At 50.2% G+C, this 21,523-nt stretch overlaps 1 protein-coding gene across 3 annotated transcripts; it reads left to right on the plus strand.

The window, feature by feature from the left end:
* Positions 1 to 1,069: 1,069 nt before the first annotated feature.
* KCNIP2 (potassium voltage-gated channel interacting protein 2) lies at positions 1,070 to 20,506 on the plus strand. Of its 3 annotated transcripts, none has more exons than XM_080911168.1 (10): positions 1,070 to 1,144; positions 16,930 to 17,052; positions 17,726 to 17,827; positions 18,366 to 18,490; positions 18,826 to 18,895; positions 19,065 to 19,135; positions 19,252 to 19,359; positions 19,533 to 19,637; positions 19,739 to 19,801; positions 20,015 to 20,506. In XM_080911168.1, exons 1-10 carry the CDS (start codon positions 1,072 to 1,074, stop codon positions 20,060 to 20,062), a joined length of 888 nt encoding a protein of 295 aa, XP_080767294.1. In that variant the 5' UTR covers positions 1,070 to 1,071; the 3' UTR covers positions 20,063 to 20,506. The 3 variants fall into 3 exon arrangements, with proteins under 3 accessions (XP_080767294.1, XP_080767295.1, XP_080767296.1); XM_080911169.1 differs by having other exon boundaries at positions 17,774 to 17,827; XM_080911170.1 differs by lacking the exon at positions 17,726 to 17,827 and having other exon boundaries at positions 16,930 to 17,029; positions 18,370 to 18,490.
* Positions 20,507 to 21,523: the final 1,017 nt, after the last annotated feature.

A 21,523-nucleotide genomic window follows, 5' to 3' on the forward strand; every position in this document is an offset into this window, starting at 1 on the left:
TTGGAGACATGAGGTGATGATGGGAGCTCTGTGCAGTGCAGTGCTGGGCCCTCCATTCCGAAATGAGGGTGGCTTCATGAGAGAAACATCTCTCTTCTGCATCACACCTGGATCCCCAAACCTTTCAGAAACTCCCAAAATCTGCTAGGAAAAAAAAAAAGTCTAGAACAGAAGGTGGGAAAAGAGAAAGGGGTAAAAAAGTTGACTACTTTCTTTCGCCTTCCCAGTTGCCTGGGTGGGTGGGGTGGGTGGGAGGTGGCAGGGAAGTCATCAGATCTGGGAAGAGGGCACTCAGAAAGTGAGGCCCCTTCTGGAACTTGAGAGAGACAAATGTACCTAGTGCCACCTGTGAGCCGGTGTCCAGAGGCCGGGTTGGCTCCGCATCCCCATTCACTCGAGAAGGGCGGCTGCTGATTGGGAACACGCAACACGCGGCAGGAGAAACCGAGAAAATAAGGCTGTGATGGAGACCAGAAGGAACAAGAGACTCAGACATACCCCAGGCTCCGGCCCTGCTATGCAGGGTTGGCTAACTGGGGGGACGGGGCGGGGGAGCGGGGCTGAGAATTGGAGGCGGGGTTTCTTCACAGCGGGGCTTTTCTGGCCCCCTCTTCCCCAAGCCCTGCAATTTAGTGGGTGGTGTAGCTGGAGAGCTTGTTCTCCCTTCCGGCACTTTCCAGTTCACCCCTTCACCCGGTGCCTCCTCCGAGCTGCTGAGGGTGGGGGGCGGGGGTAGGGGGAGCCAATCCCAGCAGCGCCTAAGTGGGGTGGCGGCAGTGACAGCCGCGGGGAGGGGGCGGAGGAGAGGCGGCTGGGCTCTGGCTCGGCTCTCAGCTCCACTCTGCCTTCTGCTCCGCTCTCACTTGCTGTCCAAGGCTCCTGCTCCTGCCCCAGGACTCTGAGGTGGGCCCCAAAACCCAGCGCTCCCCGGAGAAAAGCCTTGCCAGCCCCTACTCCTGGCCCCCAGCCCCAGCAAGTCGCTGGGCCGCCAGGGGGCACTGTGTGAGCGCCCTATCCCTGCCACCCGGCGCCCCCTCCCACGGCCCAGGCGGGAGCGGGGCGCCGGGGGCCATGCGGGGCCAAGGCAGAAAGGAGAGTTTGTCCGAATCCCGAGATCTGGACGGCTCCTATGACCAGCTTACGGGTGAGTCGGTGGCTCAGGGGTCCTGGGAGGGTGAGCAGACTCCATCCCCCTAGACCCTTCCATCTCTCTGACCCTGGCTTGGCCCATTTACACACTCTGTCCCATTCCTATGCACCTCCAGGCTGGTCTGGGGAACAAGACCCTAGGATTCAAAGCTTTGGGTCCCTAGGGGTCTGAGGAAGAACAGGTGGGGCAGGTGTAGAGAGGCAGCAGGTGTAGGCGGGTGTGACACAGGCCTAGGAGTGTGTCTGGAGTGGGAGGTGTTACGTGCGTGAGCACCTGCCGTTCTTGTGTGTCTGTGTATGTATGTGCACCTCCCACAGCTAGTTGCCATGTGCCTTGAGCTTTGGTGACAACCAGGGTGCGTGTGATTGCATGAGGCAGTGCGATTTTATGGTCTTGCCAGATGTTTGAGTGTAGTTGCATAGGACTAGCTGCACTAGTGAAGTTTGTTTTAACTGTATGTCTGTTACATGTTCAACTCTGTGCTTTGAATGATTCCGTATGAAATAGCATGTGACTACCAGAGTGCACTGGGGTGTCACTTGGTGGTGTTCCATCCCTTTAGAAGACTTTTGGAGTGAGCATTCATGAAAAGTGTGATTGTGAGTGAGGCTTTGGGCTGTTTCAACATTTGCTGCTGTCTGCTCTCATGTGTGATGCCTGCAATGGGGGCCCTGTGAGTGTTAATGGCATCTCTGTCCTCTTTGCTTCTCTGTCTTCCTGGTGTTTTCAAGGGTCTTTCATGTCTCTCATTTGTTCCCTCCATTTCCTGCAAATGGCTCAAGGACCCACAGAGAGCCCCACCACCCAAACAGCCTGGCTTGCAGAAGCACCCTGTGGTTCCAGCACCTGGCCCCTGTAGAGAGCCTTCAGTTAATCACCAACAACCCAATTAGAACTTCATCTAAACCTCTCGCTTTCCTTCAGAACCAAATAGAAACTATGGACCTACCAAGTGCAGTAAGGCTCCCCTTGTGCCCCCCAACTTCATTTGCAGCCCTCCTTCGGAGAGTCTCTGAGACCAAGTACATCTATACGTATTTGTAGAGTCCTGAGCATGAGCGGTAGATTGTGTCTATGTACATGACTTTGTGACCTTTGTATATTTCCAAATTTCTCTATTTGTGAGTCTCATTGTTAAGTCTGCCTAAGAACTCCAACCAAGAGCAGGAGGGGGGCTGTCTGTCCTAAGACAGAACCAAAGCCGGGCAAGTGGGAAAGACCATAAACCTTGCCCTTCTTAATGGAGTCAGGGTAAAACCTGGGAAGCAATGAAGGGGACCAGGAGCTTGTGCTTTGAGAATGTCTCGGCTACTGACTTTGGGGAGACCCTGGTTGCAGTGTCAAGACCCCCAGAAGGAAGAATGTTCACCCATGTGGGTGGGATCCAGTTCTACTCTGTGCCCACCATCAACTTAGGGTCCTTGAAATCATTAAGGGTCCAGGAGCCTTCATTAACATGCTATGGGCCAGTTTGCTTCCTATCTTTTTCTTCCCATTAGTGAAATGCTCTCCTCTTTGCTGGGCTTCTTGATTTATTTTTAATTAATTTGTTGTGAGATAGTGTTTTGCTACATAGTCCTGGCCTTGGACTCACTATGTAGCCTAGGCTGGACCCAAACCTAGATGAAGCTCTGCAATCATCAGCATCCTTGCTGTAGATAGCTCTGCACAGGACTGGGGAAGTAGAAAAGGCACTGTGGAGACCGGTTTTGTAAAGAGGCTAATCTTGTGACTGGAGTCCTCAGATTGGAGCCCAAAGGGGAGTCGTTGTCCACGGTGCTGAAGCATGCCCCAGCTCTCCCCTTTCCTATGCATGCGGATTCTTCCTTTGGATTTGGCGTAGGAGAAGAGGTTGTATCTCTATCATCCTGGTTCATTATTCTGGCAGCAAAGTTATCTTAAAGTTGTGACTCGGAGCATCTTGGATACACCCCGACTGTCGCAATCTTACCCCAAGCTCAAAACAGTTGGGAAAGACTTTCTTAGTAGGGGTAGGTAGGATGTGCCAGCCCCCTCACCCCCAATCCTTCCTGTCTTACTTGCCGAGTGGGGCTGTATGGCAGTGCTGCTCAGCAAGGGAAAAGCTGCGTCAGTACTCAGAGGCAACCCTATCTAAAAAGAGGCCAGAAAGAACAGCACAAGCCGAGATGAGAGTTGGGTCCCGACTGGCCGTGCTCCAGGGCCTGGGTCCAAGATCTCCGGAGTCTTGTTCCTTTGGCAATTAGAGTATCGTTCCTGGTGGTGGAGCGCCCCCGTGTGGCCAAAGAGCCCTGAGTATGAAACTAATTCCTCGTGGGCAGTTGCCAATGGGATCGGAGTGGACAAGGTGTGGTGTCATAATATAGACTCGCTCCCCTACCCTTCACACACACACAGTGGAAGAAACGGAAGCATTCATCTTCTATGGCCTTCCCCAGGATTTTGAAGTGTTTGTAGGTGCTGGAAGGATTTACATAGGGTTTTATTGATAGCAATAAGTCCTAGAAAGGGGTTTGGACAGAGATAGATGGATGAGGGGGCTTCTACTTGTAGTTGGCTGGAAGCCAGCATGGATGGGCTGGAAGAGTTTCTTAAGAAAAAAGATTCAAAAGACAGGCATGGTTTTGAAAGGGATTTGGAGCTAGGAAGCAGCACTAGGCACACAACCCCGCCGCCCCTTCGCTAAGCTAATGTACTGTCCTTTCTCCTCCTTCCTTCTTTTTCTCCCATTGGTCCAGGAAGTGTGGGGAGTTGCCATGACAACTATGTCCTCTCACCCCTGTAGCGTCCCTGTGCTAATATGGGAGGTGGGGGTGGGGAAAAGAGCCGGAAGAGGGGTTGAAGTGGAGCGATATAGGGTGAATAAGATCTGTATCGGCTCACATCGCTAATCCCGGCACTTGGAAAAATAAGGCAGGAGGATTGCCACGAATTCGAAGCCAGCCTGAATCATGTCACAAGTGCCAGACAAGACCCGATCTAAAATAAATAAGTCATGCATCATTCAGTCGTCCAGCTTTTCTTTCAAAATTAGTATGTACCTCTTTTCCTTACCGCAAATCCAGAGAGAGCTGAGGAGAGAACGCCCTGCCCCTCCGCCACACCCCCCGTCTCTAAGAGCTTTGCGGTTGGGTGCAGAGTGCTTAAGATGACCTGGTCAAGGTGCTCCTGTGAGGCCAACAACCTGCAGCTGAAAGGTTCAGGGTCTGAGACACCCGCCTATCAGCCTTGCCTTCTCGCACCACCCAGTCTAATGGGGGTGGCACCTTCCTCGATCAGGGATCTTGAGGGCGGAGCTTGGACACAGTGCTCTCAGCCAAGCCATGAACCACTGCCCTCGCAGGTGCCGGAGCCCGTTGGGGCAGGCAGCTCGATCTCTCTACCAGTTGGTAACTGGGTCGCTGTCGCCAGGTATGAGGAAGGGAAGGGAGGACCCCTCTAAAAATGAGTGGCTCAGGATTGGAGCCTTACAGAGGTAGAGAGAAGGGTGTCTCACAGAGATTGGAGGGAGCAGGGGCTCACACATAATCTGGGTAAGAAGGCAAGTTCGCTCACAGAGTAGAGCAGAGGATGAGGATCATTCACGAAGCATCAGGATAAAGGAAGCTTCGGACATCATGGCTCACAACATTGGATAGGGATGATCATTGAAAGGTAAAGCCTCAAGAAAGGGGCAGGGGCAGGGGCAGGGATGGAAGGAAGAAGCTTGTCGCTGAGCTGGGGAAAGGCACAGCCCAGTATTGGTTACTTGGATTTGCGGGGATGTCTTACAATGACCTGTCAGTGTCCGAGAGACAGAGATAGAGAGATAGAGAGATAGAGACAGAGAGAGATGGGGGGGTAGAGAACAAGCTAGAACAAGCTGAGCTCATTAGTGAGTTCATGCCTGACCAGACAGATGGAGTTGTGTATCTCCAAGGCTGTGCATCTTGGATTGTACATCCCTAGGATTGCCAAGGTTATAATGCTTTGGAGTTTGATTTGAGAACCCTGAGTCAGACAACTAGCTTTCATGAAGTTGTATGTTGGCATGAAGTTTGTGGATTTATGCTGTGAATTGGGGGTTCCATATGATGCTGTTGAGGCTTGCACACACCTTCACTTAGGTTTCTGTAAGGCTACCTGGGCCCACAGAACCTGGAATTCTCCCCTCATTTGGCTTCAGAGAAGCTGAAACAATCTGGCCCCATGGCATTCTGGGATCTGTAGTTCTCTGCCACATTACTTGGGGTTTCACCTGAGCCCCTGAAGTATATTCAGGGCCTGTGGCTGCTTCATACCAGGTACCTTTAGGAGCATTGGGGCTGAGTGAAAGCCATGCTTATAAGTCTCTTGGGGAGCATGTGTCCCCTCAAGCCCCCTGCTTGGGCTTGTCTCCAGTGACAGATGGCTGGAGCCAGGCGGGGCCAGTTCTCAATCATAGCAGGCATGACTTCCAGGACCCAAAATAGCCCCAACGCCCAAGGAGGCCATTAATCACCTGATGTAGCTGGGGGCTGCAGTATCTTTTTGATTAGCTGGGGAATGGAATGGTTTGGGGGGCTGAGACAAGCAAGGGCTTTGGGGTCTTTGCTGACGAAGTGACACTGGAGAGCAGGCGGCTGGGCTCCTCCACAAGGCAGTATTTTTCCAGACTTGAACTGTGGATAGTAAACGACTGAATGTGTCTCTGTGGTGAGATTTGTGGCGCCTGGGTAGGACCGGCCCAGTGCCCTAACAGTTGAGTCTTGAGTTCTTACTTTGCCTAAAGTGATGCCATTAAGACTTCCCTCTGGAGCTGGCTATATGGCTCAGTTGTAGAGTGTTTACCTCAAATGTGCATGGCCCTCCATTCAATCTCCAGTACCGACACAAACAAATGTCTTTATAGACAGTCTGGCCATGCATACCTGTGATCTTAGCACTCAAGAGACTGAGGCTAGAAGATTGCTGGGAGTTTGAAACTGTCTTAGGTCACATATTAAGTATCAAGACAGCCAAGGCTACATAGAAAGACCATAAGACCATATCTTTTAGCCAGGCACAGTGGCATGTGCCTTTAATCCTAGAACTTGGGGGGAGGCCAAGCCTTCAGATCTCTGAGACAGAGTGAGGACAGCCATGGCTGTTAAACAGAGAAACCCTGTCTCAAAGAAACTAATTAAAAGAAGGGAAAAAAATAAAGATCCTATCTTTAAAAGAAAAAAGTCTGGGCATTGTGGCTGAGGATTGCCATGTGTTTAAGACTAACCTGAAGTACATCAAGAATACTCAGGTAATTCGGGCTAGATATGTAGCGAGAGCCCATCCTAAATAAATAAAATTTAGGCTGGGTGAACAGGAGCTCACTTTTACCCCAGCAGCCAGGAAGCAGAGGCGGGTGGACTTCTGTGAGTTCTTTTGTTTGCTTGTTTGGTTTGGATCTGGGTTTTTAGAGACCCTTTGGGTTTCTCTATCACTGGCTGGCCTAAAACTCACTCTGTAGACCAGGCTGTCCTCAAACTCAGATTCTCCTGCCTCTGCCTCCTCAGTGCGTGTGCCACTACCTCCCGGTTTGACTTCTTTAAGTTCAGCTCACAGATCACGTATTTGCCTCACAGATGATGACCCCGAGTTTGATCCCCTTGCAAACTGGATTAAAGCCCATGGGCCAGCCGAGCTAAGTCTCTCATCGGGCTCTTAAGACTTGGAAAGGTTTTGCAGGAGGGAGATTCTAGAGAAAAGTGTTTTCTCTTACTTCCCAGGACGCCTGGTGGATTTAGCATTGGGAATCAGTGTAAGTCCGGATGAAGGTCTCTGAAAGTCGGAAGGAAAAAGGACAGGACGTTTGGAAGAAGGGTTGTCGGTCTGCATGTCCCTCCTGTAGCAGAAAGCAGGGTGCATCACCATGATGCCTTTTTAAAATTAAAGATAGTGCCTGTTTCAATCCATGTAGTCCGTTTAGCATTCATAGAATCCAGCCCTTATAGATTGTCACACTTAGCTCTCCCAACATAAACTGTGCTCTTGACACCACCAAGACTGTTGGCTGAGGAGAGATGGCAGGAGTCTGGCTGTGGTCAACACGCTTGTCACAGAGATGACATAAAATAACACACACTCATAACTAGAGTGCTTACCAAACGCTGATCCTTTTGTTAAGGTGGACTGTGGCTGTTTGAGCATTTCTTTTTAGATGCATTCTCATTATATAGTCATGGCTGGGTAGCCTAGAATTAGTTATGTAGTAAGAGCTGGCCTCAGACTCCAAGGTCTGCATGCTCCAGCTTTCTGAGTGCTAGTATTCTGGGCACCACAGTAGCACATGCGATTCCAGGACCCAGAGCAGTGAAGGGAGAAAAACCTGGTTACCCTGAGCTATATAACAAGACACTGGGCTGAGGATGTGGCTTTAAAAAAATAAACACGCGAAAGGTTGGGGATGTAGTTCAGTGGTAGAACTACGTTTAAAAAAAAAAAATGTCTGTATATAATGTTTGTGTAGATACCCTCAGAGGCCACAAGAGGGCATTAAGTCTCCTGGAGCCAGCTTTACAGGAGGCTGAGAGCTGTTGGGTGTGGGAACTGAACCCAGATCCTCTGGAATAGCAGCAGCGTGTGCTGTAAACTACTGAGTCTTCTCATGCCCTGCTCGGTGGTAAAACGATTGTCTAGCACATGCAAGGCTGTGGGTTTGATCTCCATTACCACTATACCAGCTTAGATCGGGTTTCCCTCCACCTCCCAATAGAAAACGTCTGTAATAAAACTCATTTAATGGCCTGCCTAGAAGCTTATCAGATAGTAGCATGCAACAGAAAACTTTTAAATGAGCTTTTCTCGGTAGGGGCTGTCTCCCCACTCAGTGAAAGTCAGGCTTGAGTTTGGACCCCCTTCACCTTGTTCCACCTTGGAATCGATTTGTGTAAATTGCTTTGCTGTGTTTTTAGTGGGTTTCATCTATGTGGCCCAGGCTGGCCTGGAACTTGAGAGATCCTCCTGCCTCAGTCTTTCCAGCATCACAGGTGTGTCCCACCATGCCTGGTCCAGTGGAGCTTTTTGTTGTTGTGTTTGTTTGGTTGGTTTTTAGCATCTTTACCTTCCCAGCGCTTAGAATCTAGTTGAGGGTACATCGCGATCTAGTCCAGTCTCTAAGTTAGCTTCTCTCAGTTGAGCAAGTTACACTCACTGAACCTTCTTTACCTCATCGGTGCAAGGTGCACAGTGCTAGTTGCTGTAGACTTCAAGGGGTTGCCATGAGAAGCCATCAGAATAGGAAAGTACTCTTTGGAGGAGCACACGTGTAATCCCAGAACTTTTGAGGCAGGAAGATCTGGAATTCAAGGCCTTTCTCAGCTATTTACATTTGGGGCCAGGCTAGGCTACGTTCAGGCCCTGACTAAGGGGTTAGAGAAATGGCTCAGCAGTTAAGAGCAGCTATTGTTCTTGCAGAGAACCTGGATTTGGTTCTCAGCATCATAATGGCTCACAGTCACATGTAACTCCAGTTCCAGGGGATCTGACCCCCTTCTGCAGACCTCCACAGGCACCATGTATGTGTGTGGTGTACATATATACATTTGGGCTAAACATGTCTACACATCAAATAAATCTAAAAGGAGGTACCCTGTCTGGGGAAGAAACAGTAAAAAAAAATAGTAACAATCACAGTAACAGATCTGCAGCATTTGTGAAGGACTGGGGACTGTGGAACTCTGGGATGGACGCTGCCTTGGTCACAGTGGAATGCTTACTCAGCACTCAACCGCCTGAGTTCATGTTCTAGTTCCTTCGCTGCCACCAAAAGCTTTGTAAGGTGAGAAGCTGAAAGCGCATGTTAAGAACTCAAGGTACCAGGTGGTGGTGGTGAATCACTCGCCTTTAACCCCAGCTCTCAGCAGGCAGAGGCAGGAGGATCTCTGAGGTTCAGGCTAACCTGGTCTACAGAGTGAGCTCCTGAGAAACCCTTTCTCAAAAACAAATAAACACCCACTCATCGATGGCTCAGCCAGCAAAGACAGTTAGTTGCCACTAAACCTCATGACCTGCGTTCCAGCCCTGGGACCTTAGAGGTAAGAGAGATTCCTAAACCCTGTCTTCTGACCTCCACGCACATGCTGTGATAGTTCCCTGAACTCTTCCCCCAAACAATACTGTTTTTTTTTCTTTTGATTTGTTTTTTCTTTTGATTTTTGTTCTCAAGACAGGGTTTTTCTGTGTAGCCCTGGCTGTCCTGGAACTCACTCTGTAGACCAGGCTGGACTTGAACTCAGAGATCTGCCTGCCTCTGTCACCCGAATGCTGGGACTAAAGAAATGAGCCATTGTGCCCAGCTCATTATTTTTAAATGTGAAATAAAGAAGGTGGGGGCGTTTAACCCAGTTAGTACAAGTTACAAACCTCAATTTGAACCCAGATGAGTCTGGAATTTTAGCTTCTGATACAACTACCTCTCTTCCGTTTCTGCTAGTAACACTATTGAAGTCGGTGTTACATTTGTGGATTGAACAGGATTTAAAAAACAAAACAAGCAAACAACCGACACCAGCTCGGACACCCAACAGGTTCTCCCAGAGCTGGAGCGAGGATTGAAAGAAAAAGACAAGTTAAAGCTTCAATATGACTTTGACCTGCATTGAGGTTGAAACCTCGTGGCTGAATCAGAAGTTTGGCTTTATTTGTCCTCTTTTTAAATCGTTTTAATTGCAGGCAAAAATGGTAACAACTGTTCTGAGACAGGGATCAAGAGAGATAACAAAGATCTTGTAAATATCTTACTGGAGGTCAGGTGAAAAGGTCAGAGGCAAAAATGGATACTGCTATGCCTACTTTCCAAAAACTACCCTGCCCTGAGCTGCATTTCTACAGCCACGTGCGGGGGGCTGGGACTACAGGAGTATGCTGTCATAGCCCACCCTGCTCAGGGGCTTGGTAGTTGGCTGAGGGCTGAAGGCTGTGAGGGGAAAGAAAATTAAGCTGCCTGGAAAGGTGGGTGACATCTCTAGATTCTGGGGTAGTGAAAAGGGAAGGCTTCATAGGCTTAGAGAGTAATGAATCTGTGGTCATCAGGACCACCTGTGGGACAGTGACTGAACCAGAGGGCTCTCTCGACGGTCGTAAAAGGGCATCACAGGCCAGGGGTGAATTGTGCTCCTGGGATATTTACTGTTTTCATCTGTGAAGCAGCAACTTCTAAGATACGAGAAACTGTAGCCAACTTATGAATTAGCTCCTTTCTTGCCACCGACATCAGGGAGATGGACAACAGACCCCTGAAGCACAGTAGGTCCAACTATCTTCCTCCCCAACCTTCCAGGGCAGGGAAACACAAAGGGCTAAGATAGGGTATGAGGTAAACACTGACCCCCTGTGGTAGCTTTGTAGAAGTGCAGTTGGACCTTCAACTGGAGCAAATGGACTGGTTCCCACCCAATAATCCTGGAGCTACTGAGTAGGAGTCTTGCAAAGGCCACCCCCACAGAAGGGGGAGCTTTTTAAGAAGTGGGCCACAGAGGATAGTCTCAAAGTCACCCTGGGTTGAAATGGATGCACTGACATTGGACTTAAGCTTACTCTGGTTCTGGCTGGGAATGCCTTCAAAGATTTATAGGGAATGTGCCATTTGATAGCGTCAGTAAGCTGTAATGCATCATCTAGTAGAAGTGACTGCTCAATTGCAATGCCATGATAACAGTGTTAACTCGGAGGGCCCTTGTCTTGTGATTTACAGGCCTCTCTACCCCCACTCGCTGCCCCATACCAGGAAGGGAGAGACTTCAGAAATGCTTCAAGGGGTTGGGAGATAGGATTTCATATTTTCCTCCTATCCTGAGCTTCTCCCCAAGGAGGGATCAGGCTTTGGCATATCAGGATGAGTCTCTAGCCTGAAGAAGGGAGAAACACAGCTCTCCCCACCTTTTCTCAGGACCTTTAGTTGTCTGAGTCCCAGGGCAGCCTCAGTAAGCTCTCTTCCTGGATGGTCATGAAGGGGCCAGTGGCCTTTTTCCTGCTTCCGTGGTGAGATCTAATCCTCCCTTCCTCAGGGCCTCAGTTTCACTGCCTGTGGCCTGTGGGAAGAGAGTGCTTCCCGCCTCACAGTCTCCATGACAACCGCAATCGATGCTGATAGTGTCCTTCTGACAGGAGAGGTTACCGGGCTTCTCTTCCCCTTATGTTCACACACAATTTTATATCAATCTATTAATGTGATAATAGACCCACTGTCTCACTGTATAGCACATGCATGCCTGGGCACCCCAAGCCCAGAAGCCTCATAACCCACGCTTCACCCCACACACTCAGAAATCCACACACAGATCATACTCCCAAACACACAATCACACACAGACACACATGAAAGGGGACATACATACAGCAAAACACCAAGAACTCATAATGTATTCTTACCCATCTCTTACTTACCCGGGTACAGTTCATAGTTTCTCACGCACCACACGAATCTTCATCCTGCCTGCCTTCTAAAGCTCGGCTGCTCTGTCCCCTCCCTGCGTCACAGAGTGTCTTGGGGGAAGCTCTCCACAACTGGAGCGGGTCACTCTTCTAAGCCCATCTCCCTCACACCAAAAGATCCTGTGGAGGAAGTGCTGGTCCAACAGCTGAGGTTTAACAGAGGAAAAAGGCGGAGGCTGTGGCAGGGAGGTGTGTGGGGCAGAGGCGGGGAGAGAGGGGAAGGGAGGAGACCCGGGGCGGGAGACAGGGAGGGAGGCTGCAGGGTAATCTTACTCAGCCTTACTCAAGCAGGGGAGTCTGAGGGGAAAGTGGTGTGGAACACTGTCCTGTCTGAGCATCAGTAGGTGGGGGCCATGCCCCAGGACTGCCATGACCCTGGAAGGGCTAGAAATGGTGGCTGTCCTCGTGGTCCTGGTTCTTTTTGTCAAGGTTCTGGAACAGTTTGGCCTCTTTGAGCCTGTCTCCTTGGAAGGTAACCCAGGACGCTGGGCATATCTGAGTTACTGTTTGGGGACTGGGTTGTGCTGTCTTCATGCCCGGGTGCAGGGTGAGCAGGTGAGTGAGAAGTGGGAATGCTGGGAACAGGAGTCATGGGAGACAAAGGGAAGAGAGGATGGTATCTGGGAGACGGGGGGGGGGGGGGGGGGGGTATGAAGAGAGAATGAGAAGAACCTGAGCTACCAGAAGCCATCTGGCATACAGTGTTTAGTGTAAACCAGAGAGCACACCAGGATAAGTCTCCTTTGGAGCCAGGGTCCCACAGTGACCCACAAGATGTGTGACTCCAGGTCTAGGTACTGACAGAGGTTTTTGGAGAGTGGGGGGACAGTAAATTCACTGTGTGAAACATGGGGTGTCCCCTCTGTGTTCATGCATAAGAGAAGACAGGGTGTGGAAGCTTGTGTATGTGACAGAGACATGACTGCATATGTCAGAGTGACAAGAATGTAGCTTTGCAGAATATCGGATGCTACTGTTCCGGGGCTGGTCAGCAGGTGTGGCTCAGCCTCTTTGGGTAGTAGGTTGGATGTTCCCAGTGTTCCCAGAGGATACATAGCCCCAGATCGAGATATAAGGTGGAAGTGGATTCAGAGGCATAAGAGAGGGGACGTTGTGGCCAAGACTTCTGTGGCTCTTGTCCAAGCTCAGGAGCAAGAGTGGATCAGATATTATCCTGGACAGCTAAAGCCGTTCACCTCCCCAACTCCTTAAAGTAAGCAAAGAATGTTCTCCAGAGCTTCCATCTCCTGTCCCATGTCAGCTAGAATATCATATCACGCTCTACCTGCCCAGAGTTTCAGCCTCCCCTTCTTCAGTAAGAATTTTATAATTGTGGCACACTGTCACCCAGTGATTTTAGAGACAGGCAAGAACCATGACGGGCAAGGGAAGGGGAAGAGGCTGTAGGATAGACACCTGGCAGAACTGGAAAGATGTTAAGGAAACCAGAGACAGAGGAAGGTCTAGGCATTGCCTGAGCAGGTGACACGGGGGAGCAAGGAACATGGGAGCCCAGGAGAGCCACCTACCACCTAAGTGACTGACACCACCACCAGAGGCCCTGGGTATATATAATCTGGCTTCGGGAAACCAGAGTCCTGGCTAATGGAGGCCTGGGCCAACAGCCAGGCCACCATCGATCTCTGCTTGGTCCATTGCCTCCCCCTACCTTTCAGTAACTCCTGGGGTGAGATGGGATGGGTTGGAGGGGAGAAGATGTAACCTTATACAGTCACCCCCTTAGAGCAAGAGCTGGTCCTATGAGTAGAGCCTGGCTTGGAAGGACAGTGTGGCATAGAGGAATAAAACTGAAGGATGTTGGGCCCCACTGGGAAAGACGTCAACCCTAGTCAGTGTACCGACCCCAGCGGATCTGTAGTAGTAGTTGAGTGCAGCTCAGAGACACATGTAATAGTGTTATGGGTCCCCGGGGTTCAGATGCAGTGCAAGGACACATGTAGAAATGAGGAGGACACAATCAGTGGGGCTAGCCTTGAACCCCTGATCCTCCTACCTTCAATTCCCAAGTGCTAGAATTAGAGGCATGAACTATCACGTCCAGCTTTCTAAGATCTGTTACTGTGTAAGAGTTTGCTATTTCACCTTCAAAGAGCTGGTCACACAAGCGCAGGGCTCAGGAACAAGGAACCTTGTTCTTCTGAAGGGAGAGTGAGGGTGCTATGGAGCGAGGGATTTCAAGAGGGACAGTCGCACGTGCCAGGACAAATCAGGTCTTTGTGGATGAAGTACAGTCCTGGGTGTGTGGGTGCCATGTATGCGGTGACTGTGTGTATTCGTTACTTTTCTCGCTGCTGTGGGAAAATACATACAAAAGGAACTTTTTAAAAGAAGGGTTTGTTCTGGCTCAAAGTCTCAACATATAGTCCACCATAGCGGGGAAGGCAGGGTGGTGGGCATCCTTAGCTGTGGCTGCAGGGACCCTGAAGCAGCTGGTTACATTGTGTCCCCAGTCAGAAAACAGAGAACTAAATGTGTTCAGCTTAGTCTCTCCTATTTAACTCGGCTGTGCTCCTAGCCTGTGTGATACTGCTGGGCCCACATTCATGGTGGGGATTCCCTCCTCCGTCAAAGCAATGTAGAACCATCCTCAAACACAGTTACTGTTCCTGTGCTGTGAGGAGACGCCGTGTGAAGAGAAAGCATTTTATTGGAGGCTTGCTTGCCGTCTTAGAGGGTTAGTCCATGGTCATCTTGGTGGGAAGCAAAGGGCACGGCACTGAAGCAGTAGCTGAGAGCTTTATGCCCTGATCTCTCTCTGTCTCTCTCTTTCTCAACACACACACACACACACACACACACACACACACACAGAGAGAGAGAGAGACAGAGAGACAGAGATATACAGAGACAGAGAAGAGCTAGGTCTAATATGGTCCTTTGAAACCTCCAAGTCCACCCCCAGTGACACACTTCCCCCAAAACAGCTACACTTCCTAACCCTTTTTAAACAGTTCCACTAACTGGGGGCCAAGGTATTCAAAGATGGTAGCCTCTCGAGATCCTTCCCATTAAAACTATCACAGACACACGCAGAGGTGTGTCCCTTAGGTGATTCTAAACCCAGTTATCACAAGTCATTTCCTTATCAACTTCTTTATCCCTGGTCTTCAAAGGTTCATGGTTATTTCATAATGCAATTGTGTTTGGTTCATCTGTATCACACACAGACACACACACACACACACACACACACACACAATTTTTGTTTAGTGTGTGTATCTATACACAAGCCATGATGTAAAAGTCAGAGGTCACCTTCAGGAGTCAATCTCACTTTCTACTGAGTGAGGGTTTCTATGGCTTCCCCTACTGCTACATTGTGTACTCCAGGCTAACAGACATGTGAGCTTCTCTGATGATCTTGTCTCTGCCTCCCATCCCCCATAGGAGCTGACAAATGTGTACCACCACATTCCACTTTGCTAGAGACTGAACTCAGGTCAACAGGCTTGGGTGGCTAATGCTTTCACCTAGTGAGCTTTTTCCTTGGCACAAGATTTCCCAGAATCTTAACAGTTCCACAGTTGTTCAAAATCCCAAAGTCTCTTAACTGTGAGCCCCAGTAAAGTAAAAGGAAGTGATGAGGCTCCCATACTCAATGCTACGGAGCAACTACTCTCATTCTAAAAGAAGGATGAAGGCAGGGCAAGGACATGGATCAAACCAAGACTTAAGCCCAGCAAGGCAAACGGTAAGTTCTGCAGTGCCACGATTGCTATTGGAGTCTTGGTGGCATCATTTGGGCAAGTCTTGGGTAGTCCCTTCCCACTGATACTTGTGGAGCTTCTCTATTTAATGCCTGAAGCTTTGCTTCATAGTTTCCATAGTTCTGTCTCCAGCATCCTGAGGGCTCCAATGCAGCTTAGGTTTCAGATTCAGAGGTTTATGTAATGTCTTCTCAAAGGGAAGTACTCTTCCACTAAGCTATATTGTGAGCCCTACTGTCTGCATTTCTGTTGGCATGCTTGTCTGCCACAGTCTCACTAAAATGGCCCAGTAAGCTCTACTTAGAGTATCTTAGGCCTTCTCTATCCTATAGTTTGAGACTGTTTCTCTCATAAACTGGTTGTTACCATCCAGGTTTGTGTGTCATCTGTTGTATGAGGAAGGTGCGGTAGTAAGGATTCCAGTAAGCTGTCCCAGTAAGGAAACACATACCTTCTCTTTTGTTTGCTTTTTATTCAGCCTGGACCCCAGCCCATGAGATGATGCCACTCACATTCAGGGTGGGTCTTTCCTCTTCCATCAAATGTCCACAGGTGTGTCTCCTAGGATATTCTTTTTGTTGTTGTTTGCTTTTTCAAGACTCAGGTTTCTCTGTGTAGCTCTAACTGTCCCGAAACTTACTCTGTAGACCAGGCTGGCCTTGAACTTATAGAGATTCACCTGTTTCTGCCTCTGCCTTTACATCCTAAATGCTGGGATTAAAGACATGCACCAGCACTGCCCAGCTTTCTGGATGGCTCTAAATCCAGTCAAGTTAACAATAGATATTAACCTTCACAGAGATCTAGGTCAGAATGTAATGGATATGTCATAATAACTTTGGTTATTATGTCATGAGATCCTTCATACATAGCATTATGACACCTGAGGGTCCTTGTATGTTTTATGTGGTTTGATCATACTGTGCATGAGATGGTCTGTATGGCTCTCCATATGTGTGATCATGTTTTACTTTGGTCATATTTGTGTATATTAGAGTACTGGGTAAAACTTTATGTTTGTGTTTGGAGCATGCCTAGGTCTTCAGGTGTTACTGTCTTCTCAATGTTACTTGCCATTCTAAATTGTTACTATGCAACATGCCTGTGTGTGTGTGTGTGTGTGTGTGTGTGTGTGTGTGTGTGTGTGTGTTTGAGAGAGAGAGAGAGAGAGAGAGAGAGAGAGAGAGAGAGAGAGAGAGAGAGAGAGAGAGAGAGAGAGAGAGAGAGAGAGAGAGAGGAAGAGAGAGAGAGAGAGAAAGAGAGAGAGAGAGAGAGAGAGAGAGAGAGAGAGAGAGAGAGAGGGAGGGAGGGAGGGAGAGAGAGAGAGACCTATTCAGATAATCCCTTAGACATTACCCCAAGTGGGGTTAGCAGTTAGCAGACTCTGAGGCTGCCTCACTCTTGCCTGCTTTTCTCCTTATGCAGCATAACCAAGCCTGGGCCTGGTTGACTTTCCAGGTCTATGAGACCCTAGAGGCAACCATCACCCCCCCCCCATCCTGCCCATCTATAGCCCCCATTCATTTCCTGTCCCCACCCCAGCCAGTGTTGATTTGTGATTGGTGGGGGAGCAGACAGGCAAACAGAGAACAGAGGGGCTGTGGGAGTTAATGTGCCTTCCTGGGGTCTTCTCTCTCTTCCCAGGCCACCCTCCAGGGCCCAGTAAAAAAGCCCTGAAGCAGCGTTTCCTCAAGCTGCTGCCGTGCTGCGGGCCCCAAGCCCTGCCCTCAGTCAGTGAAAGCAAGTGCCTCTCCTATGCTTCTGGGGGTGGTGTGTGTGTGTGTGTGTGTGTGTGTGTGTGTGTGTTTGTTTGTGTGTGTACACGTGCGTCCCCATGAAGTGTGATAGGAATTGGGAACAGGCTGGATCGGAATGTGAAGGGTATAGGCAAATCATGAGTGCTTGTGAGCATCCCTAGCTTGCAAAATGGTGAGGTGAGCCGGAGCTAGTGTGTTAGGCCTAAAGCCTGAGCCCGCACACATATGCATAGCCATGACTGTTTAGCTGGTGAGGCTGGTCTGCAATTCTGTGGCCTCCCTACTGTTTTAGACCCTGGAATGTGACAGGTGTAGAGGATGGAGCCCACCTCCCCAGATGTCGGGATACTGAGGTTTTTCTGTCCTAGGCTGATCTTCAACTGAGTGGCCCCCGTTTGTCCACAGGTTCCATTTCTTCCACTGAACCTTGCCCACCTTATAAAAGCATACTGAATTTTGTAATCCATAAAGGCCCAGTAGCTATTTGCGCATTTAAATTTGCTTCACTCGGATGGTGCCACCGCGGAGAGTTAATTTGAAAAAAGAAGGGGACTGTTTTGGGGAGTCCTTATCATCATGAATGTCTGTGTGTACTGTGATGGGCCTTTGTTGTGGGTTCGTGTGTTGAAACACTTAAGTCTGTGAGATTTCCTGTGAGTGTGGGGCCAGGGAAGCGTCTGCAGTTGGCCTGGTCTTCTGCCGCTTTCCTTGTGACAATTCGCTCCCTTCAGCATTAGCTGCCCCAGCCTCCCTCCGCCCCCACAGACCCCGCCCGCTGGACCCAGGTGACTTACTCTCCTGGTTGGGGCGGGATGGGGGGTGGTTTTTGCCTGGGGGATGGGCGTTGGGAGCTAGGGCGGGACTGGGGGTGGAGTAGGAATTGGGGTCTGAATGATGATTGGCTGGAGCTGGGCGGGGCATGGCTCGGGCATGGCTGGGATGGGCGGGGTTTGATTGGGATCACTTTGAATTGTGGGCCCTACAAAGCTGGGGTTGGGTTGCTCGTAGGTGGTTCAAAAAAGTCTCTGACCTTCTAGTGTGCCTGGGCCCTATTCTATCCCCTTACTGAGAAGATACAGCAAGGAGCTGTCCCCCACCAAGGGCCAGGGGCCAGTGCTGGGTCTGGAGCCAGGCATAACCTTAGCTCCAACTGACCTCGAGGGTGACCAGGGTCTTTTTTTCCTTCGACGTTCTCAGCTCTGAGTCTGGCAAACTGTTTTCTTCGGTGTGGAAGATGGGACGGGGAGAAGGGGACGGGGATAATTACCCAAGTGATCTCAGAGGCCTGACCTGAGGCAAAGCTATCCCCATCACTCCCCGCAGACAGCGTGGAGGATGAGTTCGAACTGTCCACGGTGTGTCACCGGCCTGAGGGTCTGGAACAGCTCCAGGAACAAACCAAGTTCACCCGCCGAGAGTTGCAGGTCCTGTACCGAGGCTTCAAGAACGTGAGTGAAGGGTGTAGCCAACTGGGCAAGGGCTGAATCGGGGAGGCATAACTGACCTGCAAGACGGCCTGGCCACTTTGAAGAGGGAGATGGGGCTTGTAGACCCAGTTTCTAGCCTGTGGTTCAGAGCGCTGGGGTTGGCAAGCTGGGTCTTGTGATGGTTTAATTTGTTTGTTTGTACACGGGGAAGAAGTCGCTTGCCAGTCCTTACCAGAACTCTGTGGTAAGTCCACAGAGGCAAGATGATTTTTTTTTCCTCCTTCCGGGAGTCTCTCTAAGGGTGGTGAATGGGAAGGGAGTTTGTGTGTCTACTCAGTCTGGTTGTCCCTGCCTAGGAATGCCCCAGCGGAATTGTCAACGAGGAGAACTTCAAGCAGATTTATTCTCAGTTCTTTCCCCAAGGAGGTGAGGAGTGAGTCAGACACCAAGGGGCAACAGCTACCCATCCCTAGGCTGAGGTGGGAAGAGGGTTCTGGAGGGGTCTGGAGTGCTGAGAAACAGAGGGCTGGGAACGCTGAGGAGAAATGAGTAAGCCTGCCTGAGGACCACATTCATGTCCCACACTCACCCACAGATTCCAGCAACTATGCTGCTTTTCTCTTCAACGCCTTCGACACCAACCACGACGGCTCTGTCAGTTTTGAGGTGAGAGCTAGGAGAGATGGGTCAAACAAGCCCGTTTGCCCGGCCTTCTGAGGGCCAAGATTTCCATGCCAAACCCAAAGAAAGAACTGGCAAAGTTCCCTTCACCTCCTTTCCAGGACTTTGTGGCTGGTTTGTCAGTGATTCTTCGGGGAACCGTGGATGACAGGCTGAACTGGGCCTTCAACTTGTATGACCTCAACAAGGATGGCTGTATCACAAAGGAGGTGCAGGGCCACCAGAGGGCAAGAGGGGTGGGGTGCTGGGTGGTAGAGTACCAAGGAATCTGATACAGAACAACCTATCGTATGCATCAGCAATAAGTGGTGAGTGATTCGGTCCTTGGCCCCAGGCCCCTAAATTTGGAGGCTCTTAGGAGAAATCTCATTTGGTTTAACAGGAAATGCTTGACATTATGAAATCCATCTATGACATGATGGGAAAGTACACATACCCTGCCCTCCGAGAGGAGGCCCCAAGAGAACATGTGGAGAGCTTCTTCCAGGTGGGTCTGGGTAGGCTGGTGACCCTGGGGTGGAGGGAAAGACACCAGGGCCCAAGAAGGCACTTACCTAAGTATCTCTCTTCCATTGTCCCTTCTTACAGAAGATGGACCGAAACAAGGATGGCGTGGTGACCATTGAGGAATTCATCGAGTCTTGTCAACAGGTATGGCCCTGCCCGCTACACGCCTCTGTTCTGAACTCTAGACCTAAATCCCTGACCAAGGCAGATTTGCCCCTTCCCCACCTCAGACCCCCCAGGTAACCTTCTTCTTAACTCCCGAATGTCCCCATCTGTGATTAGATGTCTTTCTCTGTGTCTCTGACAAGCTTTTTTTCCCCTTTCTCTCTACCTGCCTCCTTCACGCTGTGACCACAGGACGAGAACATCATGAGGTCCTTGCAACTCTTTGACAATGTCATCTAGCTCCCCAGGGAGAGGGCTTAGAGTGTCCTGGGGTGGCCAGGCTGTAGTCCTAGTCCAGGTGAACCTAACCCTTCTCTCCGGGCCTGTCCTCATTCTACCTGTACCCTGGGGGCTGTAGGGATTCAATATCCTGGGGCTTCAGTAGTCCAGATCCCCAAGCTAAGTGGCAAGAGTAGGCAAGCTAAGTCTGGGGGATTCCCAACCCCCCTGACGGCTCTCACCCCTTTCTCGACTGAGGACACCCCTGGTGTAGGGACTCAGTGGTTCTCCACCTCCCAACCCCACTCTAGAAACCACATTAGACAGAATGTCTCCTGCTATGGTGCTTTTCCCATCTCTAACCTCATAGATTTTCCTCTAAGACTCCCTTCTCAGAGAACATGCTTTAAAGGTTCATTCACATCACTGGATGGCTTTTCAGCCTAGCCTTTGAGGGCCCTGTGGGAGAGGGGGGACAAGAAAGCAGAAAAGCTTTGGCCCTGAGCCAGTGGTTACATCCTAGGAATTGGCTGTAGTGGAGACCAGAAAGCCTGGGCAGACTACGAGAGCCCAGCTGGGTTGTCACTGCCAGGTTCCATGGGCCTGCTGTCCTGAGTCAGTAGAGTATGAGTTTCCAGACTCTAGAAGGCCTTATGTCCTTAGCAATGTCCCAGAAATTCACCATACACTTCTCAGTGTCTTAGGAGGGCCTGGGATCCAGATGTCTAGTTTGTCCCTGAATCCTTTCTCTCCTCCTTGCTTGTATGGTGGGAGTGGTAGCCAGGGGAAGTTGAGTGAGCAGTGGTGTCCTGGATGATACCCGCCAAGGTCCCACCTCCCCTCCTGCTGTCACCTCCCCTCCTGCTGTCACCTCCCCTCCTGCTGTCACCTCCCCTCCTGCTGTCAGCTGTTCTGATGACAGCTGTTTGATTCTCCATGACCCCTATCTAGATGTAGAGGCATGGAGTGAGTCAGGGATTTCCTGAACTTGAGTTTTACCACTCCTCCTAGTGGCTGCCTTAGGGGAATGGGAAGGAAAAGATGGGCACTCCATCTGAACCCAGTGTGGGGGCATCCATTAGAATCTGCCCGGCTCCCCACAATGCCCTAGGATTCCCTAGGGTCCCCTCTCCCCCTATTTAGTCTACCCAGAGATGCTCCTGAACTCACCTAGAGGGCAGGGATGACAGGATCCAGGTCCAGCCTATCGTCCCCACCCTGCCCTGCTGCTGCTCCTTATTGATAAACCTGCTTGTCTCCTTCAGCGCCCCTTCCCAGTCAGCCAGGGTCTGAGGGGAAGGGCCCCACATGCCCCCATCCCATCAGACATTGTTGACTGCTTTGCATTTTGGGCTCTTCTACCTATTTTGTAAAATAAGACACCAGATCCAATAAAACACACGGCTATGCACAGCCTGCGGTCTCTGCTTCTTTATCCCTGCTACCCTACAATTGTCATGGTATCCAGTGACAGGCCTGCCG

This window comes from Micromys minutus, assembly GCF_963924665.1.
Source record: "Micromys minutus genome assembly, chromosome: 2".
NCBI classification, from domain to species: Eukaryota; Metazoa; Chordata; class Mammalia; order Rodentia; family Muridae; genus Micromys; species Micromys minutus.

Bases quoted from the DNA above. Each gene is read 5' to 3' on its own strand.
- KCNIP2 (XM_080911168.1), top strand. From the start codon at position 1,072: ATGCGGGGCCAAGGCAGAAAGGAGAGTTTGTCCGAATCCCGAGATCTG. The intron at 18,896-19,064 runs GTGAGGAGTGAG...ACTCACCCACAG, and splicing joins TCAGTTCTTTCCCCAAGGAG to ATTCCAGCAACTATGCTGCT. The intron at 19,136-19,251 runs GTGAGAGCTAGG...CCTCCTTTCCAG, and splicing joins ACGGCTCTGTCAGTTTTGAG to GACTTTGTGGCTGGTTTGTC.